Source organism: Epargyreus clarus, unplaced genomic scaffold (assembly GCF_041222505.1).
Source record: "Epargyreus clarus isolate Ecla_fem2 unplaced genomic scaffold, WU_Ecla_fem_2.2 ptg000003l, whole genome shotgun sequence".
NCBI classification, from domain to species: Eukaryota; Metazoa; Arthropoda; class Insecta; order Lepidoptera; family Hesperiidae; genus Epargyreus; species Epargyreus clarus.
The window spans coordinates 16034857-16057304 of record NW_027332211.1 but is presented as its reverse complement, the minus strand read 5'-3'; the positions used below and the strand labels follow the sequence as shown (position 1 = coordinate 16057304).

Here is a 22448-nt window from a genome sequence, read left to right as displayed (position 1 = left end):
TTATTTCTTGATACAATAATCTCTTTTGTCGGTATAGTAAATACTCTGCGCTAATATAACCAAAATATTACTACAGCCAGTCATAGATAAAGTGAAAGTGCTCATAATAAAAATCGTAAGCAGGTTCAAGAGAAACGTAAAGAATTGTAGGCGTTGATCTTACGGCTCTACAGTTAAAATGCATGGTAGAGTTGCTTATTTAACAATTGGCGTGTCAAAAGCTAGAAATATAATATTAATGAGGTATTTAATTCACTATTCTGTATCGACACAATAATAAAAAAACACGACACACTATAAAATGGAAAATAGCTGACGAAATAAACATTAATAAAAATAAATCACCCAGTAGTAAAAAATCGACCATAATCTTATTTTGTTTTTTCAATTTTTACTAATCGGCACTTAAGTTGCCCAAATGCTGCAAAGAAAAGAAAAAAATGTTTTGTATTTCCTTCTTTAAATACCTAATAAGTAATTCTTATGTAGAGTTTTATCTCTATAAAATTATTGGGTCTGCTTCATAAACGTTTTTTATAAAGTAACTAATTTTTATTTAAGAAATTAATAATTTATTGATTCGACTTCAGCTTTAATTACCTTCTTTGTGTACAAATTAAAAAGAATATTTAATTATTTTTAATTTCTCAGTAAAACTTATTAAGTTTTTCTAATTCTGTCCCCCCAGGCTTAAGTAAAAAGAATTAATATAATAATTAGATGTCATAAAACTATTAAGAATCCATTACTTAAACTTTTATTACCTTAATATCAGCGAGATAAAAATTAAGTTGCTTATTAACACAATTGTATTGCTTATTTACCAACTGACGTTTACATTATGTTTGGTTAGTTACATTATCTCTTGAATGACGTGAGGTCGTTCGTCGCGTTATTCAAAACAACTAAAAAACAACAAAAAGTATAATCTTGGTCGAAGTGTTCGTGTCAATGTAGTAAGGTTAGTTATTACCTATTAATAATACCACAACTAAACTATTGCTCTACATAACTCCTATTTGCTATGTTTTAGAGGTTATTACAATTATTTTCGTAGTAGTGTACTGTACAATTCTGTATGTCATAATAAACGTCAAACGTCTGGGGATATCCTTGTTTGCATGGCATGAGCTTGGTAATCTGGTCCAACCAGTACAAGTGTTCGCACGACCATCGTAATTTGCGAATGTGATAACAGATGCCGCTGTTTACAACAAATTGTTATTCATATAATGTGATCATTAAAAAAAGGAGACAGGAAAAATGAAATAAAATTAGAGGTACAAAGTAATTTACAATAGTTCAATTTGATGCTTTGTTACACAATCGAACTAGCTATAATATAATCTTATCATGCCAGTCTATTTAGCTCTCTCAATTCTTAAAGATACATATCGTTGACCTTGACTCTTATGACTCTTTAAATCATTTTGGCAGCCGTACAGTAATTTTATGTAGAAATCGCAGATATTTGGGTTTAAAATTATGCTATATCATTGTGACAAAATCGGGTTTCAATGTTTATGTACAACGAGCTTTTGCCCGCGGCTTCGCTCGCGTTACGAAGTAATATTTTCATCCCCTATTTATGAGTGCAGTGATAGCCTAGTGGCGAGTGCAGTGATAGCCTAGTGGTTAAGAAACGCAGCCTCTCGAGCGAGGGGTCCGAGGTTCAAATCCCAGGCACGCGCCTCTGATTTTCAAATTTATGTGCGTATTAGAAGTTAATTATCACTTGCTCAAACGGTCAAGGAAAACATCGTGAGGAAACCTGCATACCTGAGAGATTTATAGAAAAAAAATCTTAAAGGTATGTGAAGTCTACTAATACGCACTTGGCCAGCGCGGTGGACTATGGCCTAATCCTTCTCATTCTGAGAGGAGACCCGTGCCCAGCAGTGGGACAGTAATGGGTTGATGATGATGATGATAATGATTTTATCTCCTTGGGGGTAGAATTGATTAAAATCCTTTCTTAGCGGTTGCCTACGTCATAACATCTACCTGCATGCCAAATTTCAGGCCGATCCGTCCAGTGGCTTGGACTGTGCGTTGATAGATCACTATGTCAGTCAGTCACCTTTGAGTTAAATATATTTAGATTGAACTCCATTTGGCGAAATTATTAGGCGAAAATTCTGTTAAAATGTATTAAGTCAGTTCTTAAATAATTCGCTCGATTTACATTTTTAATACTGATTATTATAATTATTATCTAAAAATACGAAGAACAGTATAAGCGAAAGGAATAATTATTTTGATGTAGATCTTTTAGATTATTAAATTATTAATTTAAGTATTGTACTTAATTATAAGTTATTGTTCTAGTGACAAATGTCTTCTATGAGAAATAAAGATCTTACAATACTGTAAGTTCCATTAATTATATAGACCTTAATTCAGATGTAGAGTGTTGTTCCGCGTTCCATTCTTTGCAATAATTACGCATTTATTATTAATATTTTATATTTCGTTCATTATTATAAGAAAGTGGGTGACTGAAACACGTTTATCAGAAATATTAAAGTAGGTACCTAGGTTTAAAGTTTAATGATAAACTATATTAATGGATTACCTAAAGCTTAATTTTATGTCATAATGATAAGATTAAATCAAATATTTTTTATTTAATTAATAGTTCTTCAGTAATCTTGTCATTTCAAAATTTAATGAAATAATGGTAGGTTCGGCTTCGATTTCGAATGGTAGGTTCGATTGAGCTTCTCAATCAGGGGGAAGTTGAATCATTAGAAATAATTATCCCTTTAACGGGGAAGGAAAAACATCACCAAAAAACGTACAAGTATAGCAAAATCTATTTTGAATTCATAAATAATAAATTTAATCACATTCACATTTTCAAATAAAATAGAATGGCATACCTACCGCTCCAAAATTTATAAAATATACCTAACCGGTTGTTGGCTGGAATACCTTTCATTATTGCATTGTATTTTATAATATACAACACTAATAGAATTGACTTTACGTTTCAGTGTGATCATTGGAGATAAAGATATCAAACAATAAAGATATAATGAAGCAATATACAGTATTTATATAGAAAAGATTACATATCTTTAGAGAGTTACGGTATCATAAAGATAATTCAATGAACTGTGTGTGTATTATATAAGAAAATAATATTTTATTTTATGAGTTACGATATAAACGTAACGAACTAAATACATGAGTATTCTATACGGATATATACATTAGAATAAAAAATACACAGGGCATTATAATGGCAAAAGTTAATGATGATTTAGTTAAAGAAAGAAATAAGTGTACATTTGATATAAAAGAACTAATTCATGTTATTGATGGTGGTGAAGAATATACACGGGAAAGAAAAAATGTGGGTGAGTACAAAGCATATTATAATTTAATTGTATTCAGTCATAATACCGAAGAGGATAAGCTACGCGTTCCACAAGGTGTTTGTTTTTTTTTGTTTTGGCACTTCGTTTTTGTACTTATATGATTAACGATATAATGAGAGTATGAATAATGTCAGCAGTAATTGAGGATAATCTGTTGAGTATATGAATTCTTATTTACTTTTTCTACATAAATAGCAACTAAAACTAGTGTAAAACGTATAGATAGCATCTTCAAGCACATTGGCTAATTTTTTTTTTGTCCAACTGTTCCTGTAATTGAGGGAGGCCTAAAGCCACCTGTAAAATACAAGTATGTGCCTAAAGCCCAATCCACCATATATCTCATTCGTTGTGGTGAAGATGCTCAATATGAATTTGCAGAGCATGGAAACTCAAATTCGAATTTGAGTATCCATTCAATGCAAAGCATGAAAGCGCATGCAAAATATGTATACCTAGTCATTAAGTTGATTCAAATTAAGTTCATTTAAGTATATTTAAGTACATTTAAGTAGTTCGAACCCGACATTATTTTTATTATTTGTGACAACACATTATATTTATAACAAGCTATTTTTTTAGAGAATTTGGTGCTTAGTATTGACGGGCTGAAAGATGATGTCCCAGAGGAATATTTGAGTCACAAAGAGAGATATGAAAACTCTGTGCGCAAAGCGAGCATTCTATATAAGTTTTTTATAGACTATCAGAAGAAAAATCCGAAGTCTCTCGAGAGGTAGGTAAAGGCATTTATTTTCCAAAATAGATATGTGACATTGAGGACATTAGCACCTATTGTATATGGAGTTTCTTTGCCGCTTCTTCTCCATAACGGAACACTATCTTAATTTGTGGTAGCCTATAGATATCAAAAATAATTTTGATATCTATAGGATATAATTAAATATTTTGATTTTGACATACTGCGTTTTGGGGCAAAGCAAAAAAAGACAACTAAACATTTGTTAATAGTGCCCCCGTAGGTATTCGTTTACAACATAAATCTAGTATCGTCATGTTTATCTAGATTACATTATTATATCGTGATCACAAGACTAGGTTAAAGTCTAAAGTCCGGACTTGAAGTTTTTATGCAAATAATAAATCAAAATGGCCGTGTTTTGCACGCAAATAACAACGGATTAAAAATAGAAATTTACCGCTTCGTTGGGTGGTTTGCTAATATTGCGCAGAATGTGATTTTAAATCCTTACCAATATTATAAATCCGAAAGTAACTCTGTCTGTCTGTCTGTCTGTCTGTCTGGTTGTCTCTTCTTCACGCCCAAACCACTGAACCGATTTTAATGAAATTTTGTACAAAGATAGTCTGAGACCCGAGAAAGGACATAGGATAGTTTTTATCCCGGAAATCCCACGGGAACTAGGGATGGCGATCTAAGATCGATTAATCGGAGAATCGATCTTTTGGACCCAAAACATCGATTATTTTAATCGATATTAGTAAGAATTGAATCGTAAACTATGCATTTGATCAAGTGATGATCTTTAGCAAAGTTGAAGGTATGAATTTTCAGTTTTATGTATGTTAGTATGTTACATTATTTTCTTTTAAACGCGGGCGAAGCCGCGGGCAAAAACTAGTACAATAATAAATTTGCTAATGAACAAAGACAAATAAGAAATTAAATAACTGACTTACATTGCTTAGGTGGGGTCTTTATTTAATAACTAGCTTTTGCTCGTGGCTGCGCCCGCGTCACATTAGTTTTCCAGGGTCAAGAGTAAGAAAATCATTAACTTACACATATATATTTTTTTTAAGAACTGGCCCATCACACATATTTAAGGTGCAACATGGTGTGATAAAGGACATATCTCCGTTCATGTTGCACTTCGGTATGTTCCTGCCGACTGTTTACAGCCAGGCGTCGGCAGAGCAGCAGGAACAGTGGCTGAATCATAAGCCAATGATGATCGGTACTTACGCACAGGTGAAGTGAAACTATTTTAGATATAGCTGTAGAAAATAGATCTGTGAACAATGGCATGGTGCTCTTCAAAAAAGGTTTCTCTTTTTTGTTAGCGACTCCTCTGGTGTTACAAGGTAGCCCGTCTTCCTTAGGTTTAACTATAAAAGGTGGAGGAGAAAGAACAGGGGTAGACTAATTACATGAAATTCAGTCTCATATGTTGGGAGTTTGTTGATATTTTAAGCACGCATCTCTGATTTTTCGTTGCTCAAATGTACAGAATGAACAGCAAAATCTTTTAGGAGTTTAGACGAAAGTAGATTTCTAAGGGCTTGTTAATTGACAGAAAAATATTTTCACTTATATCTGTATTCCAGTAGCATAGCACCGATGTGTTTTGAAGTAAGGGATTAATTTAGTTAGTAGTAATACCTTATATTTGATTAAATGTACTTAGAGCACGCAGTGCAAAATGATAAAAAATGTATTTTGCACTTGATTACACTTCAGAAACTGATAACGTTGTGTTTGATATAGTGGGTCCAGTCCATTATTCCATAGGACTTCTGTTTGTCTAAGATGTTTCTTGCGTAACTTAAACATTGATGGAGCAAATGAAGGCTGATGTACATATGAGGCGACCACCTTAGCTCTCAGGAGTAGCATTGTGTCTGTGATCGGCTCTAGGTAAAAACTCTGTTCTCTTTGAACTGGGTTACAGATGTAGATGGACAGCACCCTTTGTTGCTACTTTAATCGTATAAAAAGCATGCCTTTGTAATTAAGATTGTCTTTGAACGTATGGGGGAATCATAAATATATCAATGATTCGAATATATTTTTAGACAGAGCTTGGACATGGGACTTTTATCCGAGGATTGGAGACAACGGCGACGTATGATCCACTGACTGAAGAGTTTGTATTGAACAGCCCCACCCTTACTTCATATAAATGGTGGCCTGGTGGATGTGAGTGATCAATTCGGTGTAAAACCATGTTTCTTTTCATTTTACCTTAACTTACGGTAAATTATAATTATATATATTTATTTCAGTGGCTCAAACGGCCAATCACTGTATTGTGTTGGCCCAACTCTACATAAAGGACAAATGTTATGGAATTCATCCCTTCCTTGTGCAAATTCGTGATTTCGAAACCCATATACCTCTCCCTGGAATTAAAGTAGGAGAAATCGGACCGAAACAGGGATTCCAGACCGCTAACAATGGGTTTCTTGGTTTTGATAAAGTAAGGATACCCAGACAAAACATGCTGAATAAAAACTCTCAGGTTTTAAAGGTAAATTTAAGTTGATTTTTTTTATTTAAGTTAATTTGAAAACTTAGTGCTGCTAGAAAAAATATGTATCACATCAACCTCTCAGCACTACCACCTATTTACAGCTTATAGTTTGGCATTGCATTCCTAGTCTAAGGAAGAAAACTTTCCTTTTTTGTCATTGTCTTGTTTATTTGTATTCTTTTGTAAGTTCTCAAAGGAGCATGAAATGTACCAATTTACTAATACTTAGCCAGCACAGTAGATTATGGCCTAAACCCATTTCAATTCAACTGGACATCCGTGCCCAGCTGTGGAATAGTTGTGGGTTAATGACGAGCCTAATTGCTGCTTCTTTGAAAATGTAATGTTGATAATGTTCTTACAATTACAGGATGGTACCTACGTAAAAGCAAAGAGTGACAAACTAACGTACGGAACAATGGTTATGGTGAGAGTATACATTCTGTCAGATGTGGCGTACGAGCTGGCGCGGGCCGCCACCATCGCCGTCAGATACGCTGCTGTCAGGCACCAGTCACAACCAAAGCCCGGGTAAGATTGTAATTGAAAGAAAAAGAAGAAAAAAAGTTTATTCCATACTTAGCACTACAGTGAAATTTTAAAAATATGCGAAATACTAATTAATTGAAATATTCCTGTGATAATAATACGCTCTGTGAATCAATGACTCTTGTTACTGGTTATCTTAAACCTGCAAAGGTTATAGGTTCGATTCCTCTCAGATAGGTACAAAAATATATATTTCTGGGCTCAGCACGCACAACACAGGGAAACAAAGTAAGGTTAGTGGAGACAGTCATCGTCATCAAATCGTTACTGTCCTACTTTTGGGAAAGGTTCTTTTTTGCAGAGGATTTAGGTCATAGTTCACTGTTGTTAAAATAATTTCTATTTTTCAAGGCAACCAGAGCCGCAAATTATAGATTACGTGACGCAGCAACACAAGCTGTTCATAGCGATATCCACGAGCCATGCGTTCCGTGTTGTTGGACGCTGGCTTTGGAAGACCTACACAAATGTTATCGCTGATATCGGGAAAGGGAACATGGACAGCCTGCCAGAGGTGAACATTTTGATTCATAGTAACCTCAGTTCTGCCTGCTTTAAAATCTTACGCATCACACACTTTCACATATTTTAATAGGTTGAAATGTAACTAAACTATGTAGCCGTAACAAACAAAAATAACAATTTATAGAAGACATACTTATGCGATATTTTCCAAGGAAGGAAAGTTTTCAAAATTGTCCAAACATGTAAAATTAACTGCAGTGGACGATATTTTCTATCAGTAAATGTCATAGGTGCAACTAAGAATACATCATGGAGAGCTGCAATAGCACTTACCTATGATACGTATATCACATAGTTCGGTATCACGGTAAAGCATTTCTGGACGCAATGAACTTCTAAATCTTGCTAGTTGCATGAAATGCTCTTTCTGGTAAGTATCTAGAAATCTCACAGCATTCTTCTGATCCCCAGCTCCACGCTCTATCGTGCTGCCTGAAGGCGGTCTGCAGTTATGACGCAGCGCGGTGTGTGGAGCACTGTCGCATGGCGTGCGGCGGCCACGGCTATATGATCTCCTCGTACCTTCCCATCTTATACGGCATCGTCACCGCCACTGTCACGTATGAGGGGGAGTACACTGTGGTGTTGTTGCAGACGGCTAGGTAGGTTGAAGTTTTATTGTAGTGTAAAAATAAAAATGTCATTGTAACTAATTATGTAACTATTGTTATAATATGATGATAGATTTATTATCAACTTGATCCTGTCCTTTAGATACGTACGAATCTCTTCTTAGAATATGTAGGATTAATATTTCCAACTTCATGCTGGTAAAATTTAGTACACTATCTATATTTAAGGACTCTTACTTTAAAGTGTTTTTTTGTTCTCACAGGACTAGTTTGAATGAAAGATTAACTTAAGCTATGTCGTATACCAAAGACAACATATTATAATGTTTCCAGGTATCTTATGAAATCATACAAACAAGCATTACAGGGAAAGCCACTCATGCCTACAGTAGCATATCTGGGTCAAATTCTCAACAATCAAAAATGGGAAAATACACCAGAAGGAGTAATCGATGGTTTCAAGGCGGTGGCAGCGGGGTATGTGTTTTTTTATAAGATTTAAGTAGGAATCGAGCATACAGAAGTTGCTAAAATGTTCTAAAATAAAGTGTTTTTTTTCTTGTTATAAGAATGTTTTATTCACATATTCAATGTCTTTTTACCGATTAGGAAAACCAAGGCAGCTTTTGATGTTCTTGAAAGTCATATTATCGGTGGCAAGGAATTTGAAGACGCTTGGAACTTGGCTTCTGTGCAACTTACATATGCTAGTGAGGTAATGTTACAAAACATTTTGATATGTGATAAAAAACCAGGCGAATTCTTGATGTACTTAAATGATAACTGTACTTTTATTTATTTATTTATCATTGGGTTACACCAACAAAGTGAACACTTATACATTGTCTAGACATATCACACTGAACTTAAATTTAAGTGTCAACTCAATTACAGGTGTAAACTACATTCTGAAAGCAACTACGTACTAAACATTAAATAAAATGATTGACAAAAAAACAATATTGAATACGACAGGAACAATAACAATAAAATTAGGAATTAAAATAATAACATTAATACTCTAAGTAATTCAAATTTCATGTCCAAATTACTCAATTTATTATAATAGTAGTAATGAGAATAAAATATTATGTGTAAAAGTTAAGTTGTTTTTCGATATTTACAACTATCAAGTGCTTTGTAATAGAAATTGTTAAATATCTATCTATGGCAGTGAAATTTGGATACGTAGGTAAAAAGTCTCGTCTCATTGTTCGGTTGGATTCTCATACCTTTTAGAAATGATCATAACGACATACATTTACATACATCAAGAAGATACATTTTGCAGCTATGATTAAACCATGCTGCTGTCTTAAACCATGAAGAGTTCTTATGGCCTTTGATTATGATTATAGGCACACGCTCGTGTGGTGCTGTGCGAGATGTTCTGGAAAGAAACTCAACGTATTTCATCCACTGTATCAAGAAACTTGGCGTCGGTCTTGCTCCAAGTGGCGGAGTTGTACTTAGTTTTCTGGGTACTCGAGAAACGAGGGGATATGTTGATGGTAAGGATTAACGTTAAAGTAGCCAATCAATTGATATTAAAATGAAAGATAACAGCTAATTTACAAAGCTATGCAAAAGTATATAAATATTGTTTCAACGTAATCAATGTACGAGTACAAAGCAAATTAAAGCTTGGGAAAATTTACGATATGGTAAAGGTCTAGTAAAGTAATGGGTGCCAAATATTTTTTCTTTTGACACTTTTACCACTGTTATAGGGCAGTAAGTAATTAAAATTGTTATGTAAATAAATAAAATTGGTTAATTTTCTTTTCCAGTACACAAACATATGTAAAGAAGACGTAATGAGACTGCAGCAGAGATACGAAGAGTTGCTAGCGCTCATCAGACCCAATGCGGTTGGATTGGTAGATGCCTTCGATGTGAGAGACGAGGTAATTTTTTCGAACTTAATTTTATTTCATACATATGTAGTTAAGAAAACATATTTTGTGTTTGTTTGATAATGCGAGAAATTTAAAAGAGTTGCGTTCATTATGATAGGACTTTAAAGATGGGAATCCAAGAAGTTAAAGAAAATATTGGAAGGACGTCACGCGTGGAATCTTGCGTAATAGATTAATTGCTGTCTTGGAGAACTAAGTTGGAAAGCCTCATTCAAAATATGCTTCCCGTAGACTCTTTAAATCGGTACACAACAACGGAGGACTATTGAGTGAAACCAAAAATAGTTTTGGCTTTACTCTGGAAGTCAAACCACCGAAAATTAATGACGCTTGTACAAAATTGATTTCTTTATAACTTTTTAACCTACAGCCAAAGTTGTCAATAGCATAACGGTATGGGGAGAAACGTTTATTTAATTAACAGATTATATACTTGCCAGATTCTGCGTTCCACCTTGGGTGCGTATGATGGTCGTGTGTACGAGAGGCTGATGGAAGAGGCTATGAAGAGCCCCCTGAACAAGGAACCTGTCAACCAGAGCTTCCACCAGTACCTCAAGCCCTTGATACATTCCAGGCTCTGAATTAAAAGTAGAATCTTTTAGTTAATGATTTTAAGGTCACAGTGAATGGTTTAAATTAGTATTGTGATATAATTTTTTCATGGATATTTTGGAGAATTTATTTACGTACCTAAAGCATTTTCATGTTGATAGTCCAAATAAAGTTAAAAATATCTGAAATATTTGTAGAAATATTTTTAAAGAGTTCCCATACAAATATTAAAGCTTTGTACAATACCTGAAAATAGAAATTGTGAACAAATTATAAACTACTTAAGTGGAAAGCAAAGAAAGTGTTATCGCGCGATGAGGATGTATTATTATTTTTGGTGTCGTTCTATACTTTTACAATTTTATTATATAACACATGTATAATTAAAAGTAATTCGTTTTATTTTTATTACCTTCTTGTCATCTTTGTTATAACCATTTTCATTTGATTTATACTTTGATTAATTTACATCTTTATTAGCATAAGTATACTAATAAAGTTATTAATAAACTTTCGTTAGTTTCGATTATAACATAGATAAAATAGTATTTAGAGATAGTTTTTACTTATATTGCTTTGGTTTTGCACAAGACAATTTAAAAAAAAATATGACGGTTTCTTATTTAAAATCAAAAGATTACAATATCCTTGAAAGGTCAAGGGATTATCAAATCGGTAGACCTATCAGAAGATTAATAATGCCGTAATTTACAAACAGCGTCGATACAGTATTGCATACACGGTATTCCAATATTATAGGTACATGTTATACACGTCACGTTATAAAAGTCTATTAAGCTATCTTTTTTTCTTTTTTTGCGCCCAAACGAATATGGAATAGGGAAACTGTTTGCGGAGGGAGGCAGGTGCATGCTCAACGCACTTAGTGCCACGCCCAGGCCGCGACGACGATGCCTGGAGGGTGTAGGACTCATCCTTAAGGGATGCCTACATCCCAGGGGACTCTACATCCGACGTCGGACAGCGACCTCTTATTCGGGAAACAAGAGGCGCTAGCGGTGCTCCATAGGGGTGTCATCGGTTCAAGACTTACCTCATCGGGACGATGATCATTATCGGAGAGAGGCTCTCCCCTTTGGGCGGCCAGAAGGTTCTTCAGGTCCGAAAGCTATCGTTAGAAAAATCCTTGGGACGGTGAACAAATACTCTTTTTATATCCTGAATTTAGTAGGTACTTAAAACTGGAGGTTGATGAAATATTGAGAACGGGCTAATAAAATTGAAATCTGCAGACTGACATTAATGATCTATTAAACTTTCAGAGCAGATTTTTCAAAAAAAAAATTCCTCCTTACAAATTTAATTCTTTAAATAAATAAAAGTTCGTCTGTGACGAAATTCAAAATATTCTACACAATTAGCTATTTATGCATAACGCTGTCCCACTTGAAAGAATTACAAATATGTTTTGATTGTCCACAGAAAGGAACTGTAATATTAAAATAAGTAGAAGTTTGTCGATACCAGTAAGCACTCTTTACCAAATAGTTTTCTAATACTTTAAGTGTCGTTTCGCGACGTTAGAAAATTGGACTACAAGAACACGGCTTAGACAGCAAGGAAATCGTTGTAATACGAAATTACGAAATACGAAATTACGAAAGCGGTGATAAATTTTAGCCTTCTAATGCCGCTTGCCTATACAATGACGTGCAACATTTTAAATATTTATCTATTCCAATTTCCATGTAATATGCATAATGGTAAATAACTAAATGACACCAAGGCACGAAGTAATTGGTCAGTTATAATTATTGATTGGAACGTACAGGTGTGATTTGGTGAACTAGTAGTTGACAAAATGACAGCAGTAAATGATGATTTGGTTAAAGAAAGAGCTAAATGCGATTTTGATATTGAAGAACTGACGCGCGAAATTGATGGCGGCGAAGAATTAACCATCGCGAGAAGGAAGATGGGTTTGTTAAGTTTTCGTATACTTAAAACTTATTTTATTGTAACACATTCGAAATTCACATGAAAAGAATAAAGGTACTTAGAATAATAATTGTGCTGACGAACCATCGTTCGTAGGTGTGACAAATGATGGAGAAGAAAATGGTTTCCTTTCCACGTAAAGATAATACATACAAATAATGTGTATAATATGACAAATTAAGAATTAAATTTGTGTTATTTATTTTAAAATTTTGTAAATGTTACTTTGAATTTTCTCTCTATACATGATCTATCAAATCAGTCCAAAAGTATAAATATTTATTTTCCAGAAAATAAAATTTTAAAGGCCAAGGAATTAAAAGACGACGTACCGATTGAATATTTGAGCCATAAAGAGAAATGTGAAAGTCATATTAGGAAAACGTGTATTATAATGGAACTTACGAGAGAACATATAATGGAGAATCCAGAGTATATAAACTACATGTAAGCTAGTTTTTCAAATTCATTTTATACTTTTGTATGGTATAATCTTGCAAAGATGATAGAAACCTTCATTCTTCGACTCCAAAGACACGGTGCATTATTACGAATTATTATGAATAAAACGCATTGCGAATAAAACTATTACCAATAAAAATGGTATTATGTTATTTAAACATTTAATGGTACCTATACTAATTTCTAATAATGTTATACGTATTTGAACATTGGACATTACATTATTAATTAAACTCATACATTTTAATTAACTCGTGTAATAAGAAATTCTGTATTAATTTATTTAGTTGTTTCTAATAGTTTTTTTGTAAATTCAGAGGCAATATATTACCTATTTGGAATAGACGGTGATGAAGTTACTAATAATCATGTGCTTTTTACTTCTCTTAAACAAAATTCAAATAGGTAGTCCATCCGAATATATAACTGCGGTTGGTCAAACATATATTGGTTTAAGTTAGTCATCGTGGCGCAAGCGTCTCTTTTCTCACTCTTAAAAATTAGTTTTTTTTTCAAAAATATTACAAAATGTATGATTCGTCATCAATGTTGCGCACCCTATGTTGGTTAACTTTGTTGATCAGTCATCCACAAAGCAACCTTATTATTGACGATAGTGTTGTAAATAAGATAATTTAATTTATTAATTTTCTGTAATGATTATGGTCAAATTAAGACCACTATAAAAATAGCAAGACTGAAATAGGCGCAGTGGTGGTGCCAACGAAATTAAATTAATCTACGACGAAGACCATACTACTTAATAAGATTTACAAAAAGTATTTTTTAATTTTTAGGTACGTCCCTTCCAGAGTATTTAGAGTTCATAGCGCGGTGCTCAAGGACGCCAATCCCGTGTTAGGCCACTTTGGCATGTTCTTACCGAATATACAGAAACATGCCACACCTGAACAACAGGCTGAGTGGTTAAAGATTGGTTGGCAAACTATTGGAACATATGCGCAGGTAAGGTAGTGAAAGAAATGAGACTTCTATAGCAAAGATATGCGAAGCCTACCAATCCGCACTTGGCTAACGGCGAATTATTGGTCTTTGTAGCCTAATTTTTTTACTGGAGAACTGAGAAAATAGTTTTAATATGTAAACTTAAAACTTCTTTAAAGCTTCCTCACATGTAATTCAGACATTTCAAATCCATCAATTCGCATGTTATTGTGGTAATAACCGAATAAATGTTTTTAATGCTTACGGGATCAACTTGAGAAACCCTTCAATTTAGGAGAAATTCAGATAAATCCGGATGAAAGGACATGTTCTATTACTTATTTTTGTTTATGAAATTTGTGTTTATTACAGTCTGAGCTGGGACACGGATCGAATATTAAGAGCTTGGAAACAACCGCTACTTATGATCCTGAGACTGAAGAGTTCATTTTGAACTCTCCAACTCTTACTGCTTATAAATGGTGGCCTTCAGGACGTAAGTAGGCGCAAAATCTTGTGCTTTGAATTTGTATCTTTTATATTTAGATTTTCCTATCATTCTTTATTGAAGAGTCTGTTCGTACATATTAGTACATTAGTTGTATAAAGAAATAAAGGTCCTTAAAGTTTTTGCATACACGCTCTTCTCTTCTTTCTTTTATCTCTTCTTAAATAACTCTTAAACTCACATGCACTTTTTTAATCGTTCAACTGTTTTCCTCGTGAGGTTCCTCCGGTGGTCGCGTGTTTAAACGAGGAGATATTGACGAATCGAATATATAAAAAATGGGTCGTCTAAATATTTAAATCCAATGTGTGTGTTTCTTTCTAGTTGGGATCTTGGCTAACCATTGTATGCTCGTGGCTCAGCTGTTTATTAAAGGCGTGTGTTACGGCAATCACTTCTTTTACGTGAAAATTCGAGATCTTGACACGCATATGCCGTGCCCGGGTGTCAAGCTTGGGGACATTGGACCCAAAGCGGGCTTGCATGCCTGGAACAACGGATTTCTTGGTTTTGATAACCATAGGATCCCGAGGAATAATATGCTTATGAAGTTCACTCAAGTTTTGAAGGTTTGTATGGTATATTGCAAGTTTAAAAAATATTAAATAATCTGTACTGCTGATCTTTAAGTGGACCTTAGAGATTGAAATATTTTGAAAAGTAATAGGGAAGTAGAAGATGTATTTTTATTTAAATGCACAGTGCGTAGTTTGGAGGAGTTTTTCATTTATTATAATCTTTTACAGTTTACACAATTCTATATACACAATAACGCATTAGAATTTTTATTTCGAAATTTACAAATAATTGTCTTCTTAGATTCTTCTTGTGTCTTCGTAGGATACACATTACACAAGCAAATGCTAGATTTTATAAGTTAACAAAATACTAATTCCATCACAATTAATTTTTTAGGACGGAACCTACGTGAAGGCAAAGAGTATACACGACAAGATCATGTTTAGTAACATGACTTTTGTGAGAGCGATGATATTGTCAGACATCGCGTACGAACTGGCCAAGGCTGCCACCATCGCCATCAGGTACTCGGCTGTGAGGCGACAATCACAGATCAAACCAGAGTAAGTGAACATTTCATACACCAAATATCTTAAGCTATATTAAGTGTGGTAGAATCCTTCGTGTTTCAAATTGCACGACTGTCGTCATTTTCTTCATGATCTCTAGGTTAGTAATCCTACCTTTGAACAGAATGTTAGTCAGCGGTTTCCCCGTTTTTTTTAAAAACACGAATAAAAATACTTACACTGCCAAAATGTTAAAAGAGTTTACTTACGTGTTTTATTAAGTTAAGTTTACAAAAGTACGGAATAAGACGGCGGAAAAAACAATTGTAGGTAATTGTAGTTAATCGTGTGTTTAGTATAGATAGATATTAGAGTTTGTGTAAAGATACATCGATAATTAAATAAAAATATTTTGCACGTTGCAGTGAACCGGAGGTCCAAATATTGGACTACGTGACACAGCAGCACAAGCTGTTCATCGCGCTGGCAACGAGCCACGCGTACCGGGTCGTGGGCCTGTGGCTCTGGAACACTCACAATGAAATTAGTGAACACATCGACAGTGGGAACCTGCGACAATTACCAGAGGTAAGTGAAGGTCTACATACGAAAGGATCGACGCTACCGATACAGGCAATGGATATTTGAAAATACCTTGAAGACTATTATTGCCTTACATGAAGAAAGTGTCAAACCACTACTGGTTAGAAATTCGGCCCTTCAATCGAGGGATCCGATGGTCAAATTACAGACACTGTTGATTATTCAAGTTATGTGATCATTTGAAATTAAGGGAAACATCGTGGGGAAACCTGCATGCTTGAGAATTTTTAACAAAAGTTCTTAAGGGTGTGTGAAGTCTACTAGTTTGCGCTTGACTAGGGCGGTGGACTATGGACCTGAGAAAATAGTGCCCATCAGTGGGACAACAATGAGTTGAAGATAAAACAGATGAGAAAACAACAATTAAAGAGCAAGTAGCCCGCGTCTACTGCCAATTCTAATTTCATACGTTCAGCATTTTTCAGTTACACGCCACAGTATGTGGCCTCAAGGCCATCAGCACTCGGCAGGGCACGGCGTGCGTGGAGCTGTGTCGGTTAGCCTGCGGAGGCCACGGTTACATGATGTCCTCCAACCTACCCAACATATATGCTCTCACAATCGGCCCTGTCACCTACGACGGCGAATATACTGTTTTGTTGCTGCAGACCGCTAGGTACTTCCATCTATCTACATCTATGTATTTTACATCTATATTATTTACTTTAAAACATGTAGTCCACCCAATGTTAAGTGGCCACTGACGCCATTGGACATCGCAATCAATTCCAAACAAGATTGGAGCCTGAGGTCGGGCAAAAATACGTACTACCTGCTACTCCTGAGGATTAAGTTGGAATGCCTTTGATAAATCTATCTGTCTGTCATACTCGTAAATGAGTATCTTAAATTTATCACTTACTATCAGTTACTATTGCACTGATATTCTTATTAGGTATTTGAATTATACATTACATTATAAATAGATTAAGTAGATTGTAAGTGAATTTATGAATTCTTAATGAGAATAAAGTTTCTTAAAAACTTAATTTTCGACGACGTAACCAAATCTGCAATCATATTTCAAATGGTTAGAGTATTCCATAACTGGTTTAAATCACTGATTCTGCCGCAGGTATCTCATGAAGACTTACAAAGAAGTCAACGAAGGGACAGTCACAAAATCTACGATATCGTATTTAGAAAAATACTTGAACAAAAATAATGAATTGAAGTGGAAAAATACACCCAATGGTATCATTGAAGGCTTTCAAGCTGTGGCCGTCGGGTAAGGAGATTCAAATGTATTACTAGGATTGCTCAGTTTTTGAAATTCCCTTAAAATATTTTTGGCGCGCACACATTCTATAGACATACTCTATATTATGCAGTTAATATATTTGTTACAGGAAAATAAAGGCAGCATATGAGTCCATTGATAAATACTTAAAATTGGGTAAAAGCTACGAAGAGGCTTCGAACCTGTCTTCCGTGAAGCTTGCCAGCGCTAGTGAGGTAGGGACGATATTACTAAATAATTAACGCCAATAAAAACATTATAAACCTTATTGGCATATCGCTGCTTTGCAAGAATAATGGCACAAGTCAAAAAGGTAATTTTCCAGGAGAGATAGTTTAAAATTAAACAATGTTTTGTTTCGAAATCTTTTATTTAAATTAGAATTAATGATAAATACAGCTATAAGTAGTTATGTATATAACCACAGTACTGTTAGGACACATTAAAATAGGAAATAGTTGGGATTAAATTGTATATTATTCTTGCAAAGCAGCGATATCAGGCGACACGGCACGACACACGACATCGTATAGAATCGTGTCGCGTCGCGTCGCTGTAGCATGTGGTGTCGTGTCGCGTAATTTTGTAATATTTTTTTTAAATTTTGTGTTTAATAGTTTCACTTTTTGCGCATATACATTGTACTCTTTGATTCACGCACACTTTCTTATTTTGCATAAATTATTTTTAACATATTTATGTACTTAAACACATAAGTTTCTTAAGTATTTACATAATACATTTGTGTCTCTTATGTGTTTACTAATAGAATAAAACTATTTCTTGATCAAATTTTCAACTTTTATTATTTCCGCACAAAATACAAACGTCAAGAGCGTTCTTTTTCTTTTTTATGCTAACTCATACAATCATACCAGCCAGTGGCTATATAAATGGGAACTTATTATTATAAAAATAACAAAAAATAATTAATTTAAATGATACTATAATTAAATAATCTAAATATATTACTAACATAACATACACACTTTTGTCGAATGCTTTAATTTCAGGCTCACGCACGTGCGGTGATGTGCGATATCTACTGGAGGGAAACGCAAATTAAACTGATGACTGTGTCGGCAACCGTTGGCACCGTGCTGCAACAGCTAGCTGAGTTGTACCTCACGTACTGGGCGCTGGAGACACGCGGTGACTTCCTCCTGGTACGTTACGAGTATATTTATATCCCACGGCGCAGTACGGGTTTTCCCTCACAACTATGAAGGACCTGAAGACTGGGGGAGACTTGGAGTCAAATTTTACTTATTATAAATAAATTGGGACGTCCTTTTATAATTTTAAAATTAAATTTTATAAAGTTATTTCAAATTCACCATGTAACAAGATGGTTGGTCTCGGTAGATGGTGATATTCCTGAGGTCCAAATTGTGCGACTGGCATTTTGAACATTTTAACAGATGGTAAACCTTGGATCAATAGAGGTTGTAATTGAAATTTAAATTAAGTTCCCTTTAAAAATACATATTGAAATAATTGAATTGAACTTAAATACATTTTCTTCCAGTACACTAACATTTCATATCAAGACATCGAGCAATTAGAAGAGCGATACGAAAGATTGTTGGCACTCATTCGACCAAACGCTGTAGGAATTGTGGACGCGTTCGATTTTAGCGATGAGGTTAATTTTCATATAATTTATTAATTTCTTTCATTTAGCTACTACTATAAGCAGTGATAGCCTCATGGTTAAAACTCAATTCAGTGACTTTTAAAGTTTAAAATGAATTCACTTCCATGAACAGTGAAAGAAAACATCTCGAGGAAACCGTTACGCTACAGAGCTCTTTAAAAAAGTTGTTATGCATGTATAAACTGTAGCGCTAGATTACCTATAGTCTAAACCCCTAATTTTCTTAAAGGAGATTGGAGAAGGAGACAGGAGCATTGGCACCTATGGGTTCTCAATCCCTTATAAGCATCTGGATCAATTTCATGTAATACTCGCGTTTTGTTTGGCTTTATAATGGATACGAAGTGGCTTTTTTAGATCCTCGGTTCAACCCTGGGTGCATACGACGGTCGTGTGTACGAGAGGCTGATGGAAGAGGCCATGAAGAGCCCGATCAACGCTGAACCTGTCAACCAGACCTTCCACAAGTACATCAAGCCAATGTTCTTGAAAAATAAACTGTGAAATAGTTATACTCGAGGGTATTAAACGTTTTATCTGTTTTACCACCTTTTTGCCTTACTTTTTGTGGTCTTTAGAAACAGTACCTCAACTTTAGTTATTTGGTTTATTGCTGCAGTTGGTATATAATTTATAGGTTCTTCAAAATTTGTTTCAAATATTATAATTAAAAAAATATTAACTACCGCATAAGGTACAATTTTAGGACGCAAGAGTGTAATAAATCTATTTTTTTAATTCAATAAATATTTATGGTTGTAATAAAATATATTTTTGTAAATTGATGATTATTATTTATTTTATAAAAACTGATCGTGTTTACCTCGGTAGACTTCACGATATCATCAGATCTGTTCCAAGATTTCAAATTATGGTATTGTCATTTAAATTACGTACATGTACGAAGTTTTACTTCGGAACGACACTTCAAAGTAGGTAAAAATTGACTTAATAAATTGTATTACTTTGTTTGCTAGTTAGTTACTTACTTGTTTTTTTACAAATATAGAATGATATTTTTAAGTGTGTAACTAGGTAATAATGTGATTTAATACTGCCTGACACCTTGTGAGTTGGTAGAAACCGTAATTTAAATAAAAACTCGATCATTACGTTTTAGTTGGTTTCAGTCCCTTTCATGCAAAAACGGCCTTAACTTTTTTTCTTCAACTTTAAATAGTAAGTGTGGTACCTTTTAGAAATCTCTATTAACTTGACATATTTTTTTGCGCAATGTACACTTATAGTCCAGTACATTTTTTCTTCAACGCGACGAGTCAAAGTTGAGGGAAAAATAGTAAAAAAATTAAAATCTAAAAATATCCTTATTTTTTTCATGGTTCCTTTACATCTATTAACCAATTTACATTTCAATATGATAGACCAACTATCCGATAGTATTTAACAGAAAAAATAAACACTGCATTACCAAATTTGTACACGCAGTTAACGAAAGAAGATGAAGAGGGCTGAATTTCTCAAAAAATCTAAAACAATTGATAGTGCAAAAACGGTGACACTTTTACTAAGGTAATTTTTTTTCCCAGAGAGGTCAGACCCTCACCTATGTTCTCCCCAATTTTGTCGTGGTACTTACGGGACACCCTGTATATATGAATAATAATTGGATTTTTACCAGCGGCCAAAAGTTAATGAAATACATAATTATGCTGTTAGGGGCCCCGCATTGTTACTAATTAAAATCAGTTTAATAATTCAGTTTAAATACCTACAATTATTATTCTACTGTGTATCGGAATAGTCGACCCACATGTGGAGGGTCTTAGCACTATAATTTATCTGTAAAAATGAGTTTTATTTATAAAATGAGAAAAATCAATATGATCATGAAATCTTAATGTAGAATCTTAATATGCCCGTATCAATATCTTAAGGTGGTAGAACGCTTTGGCTGCGACACTAGAGACAATACTTATTTCTCCTTAATAACTGCAGTTATAAACGCTGCTGTGTTCTGGTTTGAAATGTGTAAAGGGAGACATACTTTTCCGAAGCATTCCAGCTTAGTCCTCAGGGGTAGCGGCACAACTGTGGGCCCAGCCAGAATTTTCATCTTATCTGGGGTTGATTACAGATGTAAATAAGTGGCAGTAGCCATGTACCATCAGGTGGTCTGCATGCTCGTCTGCTACTCCTAAATTACAAGAAACATGAATTTATCATAATAATATCTATACCTACTCAATTTTGTACTTTATACGGTTGATAAGTTTCGATATAATTCCAGATTAATGCAACTAGACGTTTATCTGTTCAGTGCACTGAATTTTCAAGCCCGGGTCCATTGTCTTGTTGAAAATCTTATTTAAATTGGTAACAAAGGCAAATAAATTAAAACAATTAACGTAGTACTTTGTAGTCGAGTTTTAGTTACATTACAGTGTTTTCTTAATATTTTCTTGTTTTGATGTAAGTATTATCTATCATTTTGTCCGTTTTTATAAGATAAAAGTATCAACAGAACATGCAGTCGACCTGTTGGTAAGTGACACTGCCCCCTGTGGACAGCTCCATATTATAACTGGGGCTCTCCCCACCGATCACAGACGCATTGCCATTTTTTAGGTCTAAGATGGTCGACTCATATCTAATTCATTTGGTCACATTAAAGTTATTTTTACTTAGCAAATATAAGAAGCAAACGGCATACCTGTAGTCGTAACAAGCAGACGAGTAATGTTCACGTAAGATGTAGGTACGCATGAGGTACGCATAATGTTCTAGAAGTGTAATTCCAACAATGAAATTGTTAATTGCTTAAAATTCATGAAAATGCAATAAAAACAAACTTAAATTAATTCAATTTAATATTTACGTCTTCCGTTAGTTAAATAATTAGCAAGTCATGTACCAAAATGTGTTATGGAGTTTCTTTTGCCGCTGCTTCTTCTACTTCTCCTTGTGTATGAAGTTTGTAGAGGATCTACTTTGACTAAAATATTTTTGAGTTCAATCAAATAATATATGTGCTTATGTCTTATAGTGGCAATATGATTTGGATTTCTAGTCAAGTAGCCTATTCAGTTGTGTATACTGGCAACTGCCGTCCAATTTATTGTAAATGGATTACAGTTAGCCACTTTGCATTGACGTTTAGGATTTTCTTTTATCTCAATGTTTTATATTTGGAGATAAAAAAATCTACTAGGTGAACAGTAAGGAGGTCAGTGAAAAGTACCTGCACTGGTAAGATAGTACCTACATATTTGTCATTAACATATTATTTAGTAAATTAAATCCCATGTATAAAAACTAGTCGGTGCGTGTGTAATTATAATAATAACTT

General features: G+C 34.2%; 2 protein-coding genes across 3 annotated transcripts; both read left to right on the top strand.

Annotated features, from left to right (window-relative positions):
- The first annotated feature begins 826 nt into the window (after positions 1-826).
- LOC140755481 (acyl-coenzyme A oxidase 1-like) lies at positions 827-11134 on the top strand. 2 transcript variants are annotated; one of them, XM_073090757.1, is made up of 14 exons: positions 827-961; positions 2997-3362; positions 3966-4119; positions 5169-5337; positions 6162-6285; positions 6372-6616; positions 6990-7150; positions 7520-7682; positions 8105-8295; positions 8599-8742; positions 8875-8980; positions 9624-9776; positions 10056-10172; positions 10625-11134. In XM_073090757.1, the coding sequence occupies exons 2-14, from the start codon at positions 3245-3247 to the stop codon at positions 10766-10768; spliced, it is 1989 nt and encodes a 662-aa protein (XP_072946858.1). In that variant the 5' UTR covers positions 827-961; positions 2997-3244; the 3' UTR covers positions 10769-11134. The 2 variants fall into 2 exon arrangements, with proteins under 2 accessions (XP_072946858.1, XP_072946867.1); XM_073090766.1 differs by having other exon boundaries at positions 854-956.
- A 965-nt stretch (positions 11135-12099) lies between these two features.
- On the top strand, positions 12100-19865 carry LOC140749160 (acyl-coenzyme A oxidase 1-like). The gene is made up of 13 exons (XM_073082205.1): positions 12100-12679; positions 12989-13145; positions 13958-14126; positions 14478-14601; positions 14938-15182; positions 15529-15695; positions 16067-16229; positions 16670-16860; positions 17320-17472; positions 17594-17699; positions 18498-18650; positions 19013-19129; positions 19499-19865. Exons 1-13 carry the CDS (start codon positions 12562-12564, stop codon positions 19643-19645), a joined length of 2010 nt encoding a protein of 669 aa, XP_072938306.1. The 5' UTR covers positions 12100-12561; the 3' UTR covers positions 19646-19865.
- Positions 19866-22448: the final 2583 nt, after the last annotated feature.

Coding starts and splice junctions, on each gene's coding strand:
- LOC140755481 (XM_073090757.1), top strand. CDS start 3,245: ATGGCAAAAGTTAATGATGATTTAGTTAAAGAAAGAAATAAGTGTACA. Junction 4,120..5,168: donor AATCCGAAGTCTCTCGAGAG/GTAGGTAAAGGC, acceptor ATTTTTTTTAAG/AACTGGCCCATCACACATAT. Junction 7,683..8,104: donor ACATGGACAGCCTGCCAGAG/GTGAACATTTTG, acceptor TCTGATCCCCAG/CTCCACGCTCTATCGTGCTG.
- LOC140749160 (XM_073082205.1), top strand. CDS start 12,562: ATGACAGCAGTAAATGATGATTTGGTTAAAGAAAGAGCTAAATGCGAT. Junction 15,183..15,528: donor AGTTCACTCAAGTTTTGAAG/GTTTGTATGGTA, acceptor TTAATTTTTTAG/GACGGAACCTACGTGAAGGC. Junction 18,651..19,012: donor CACGCGGTGACTTCCTCCTG/GTACGTTACGAG, acceptor ATTTTCTTCCAG/TACACTAACATTTCATATCA.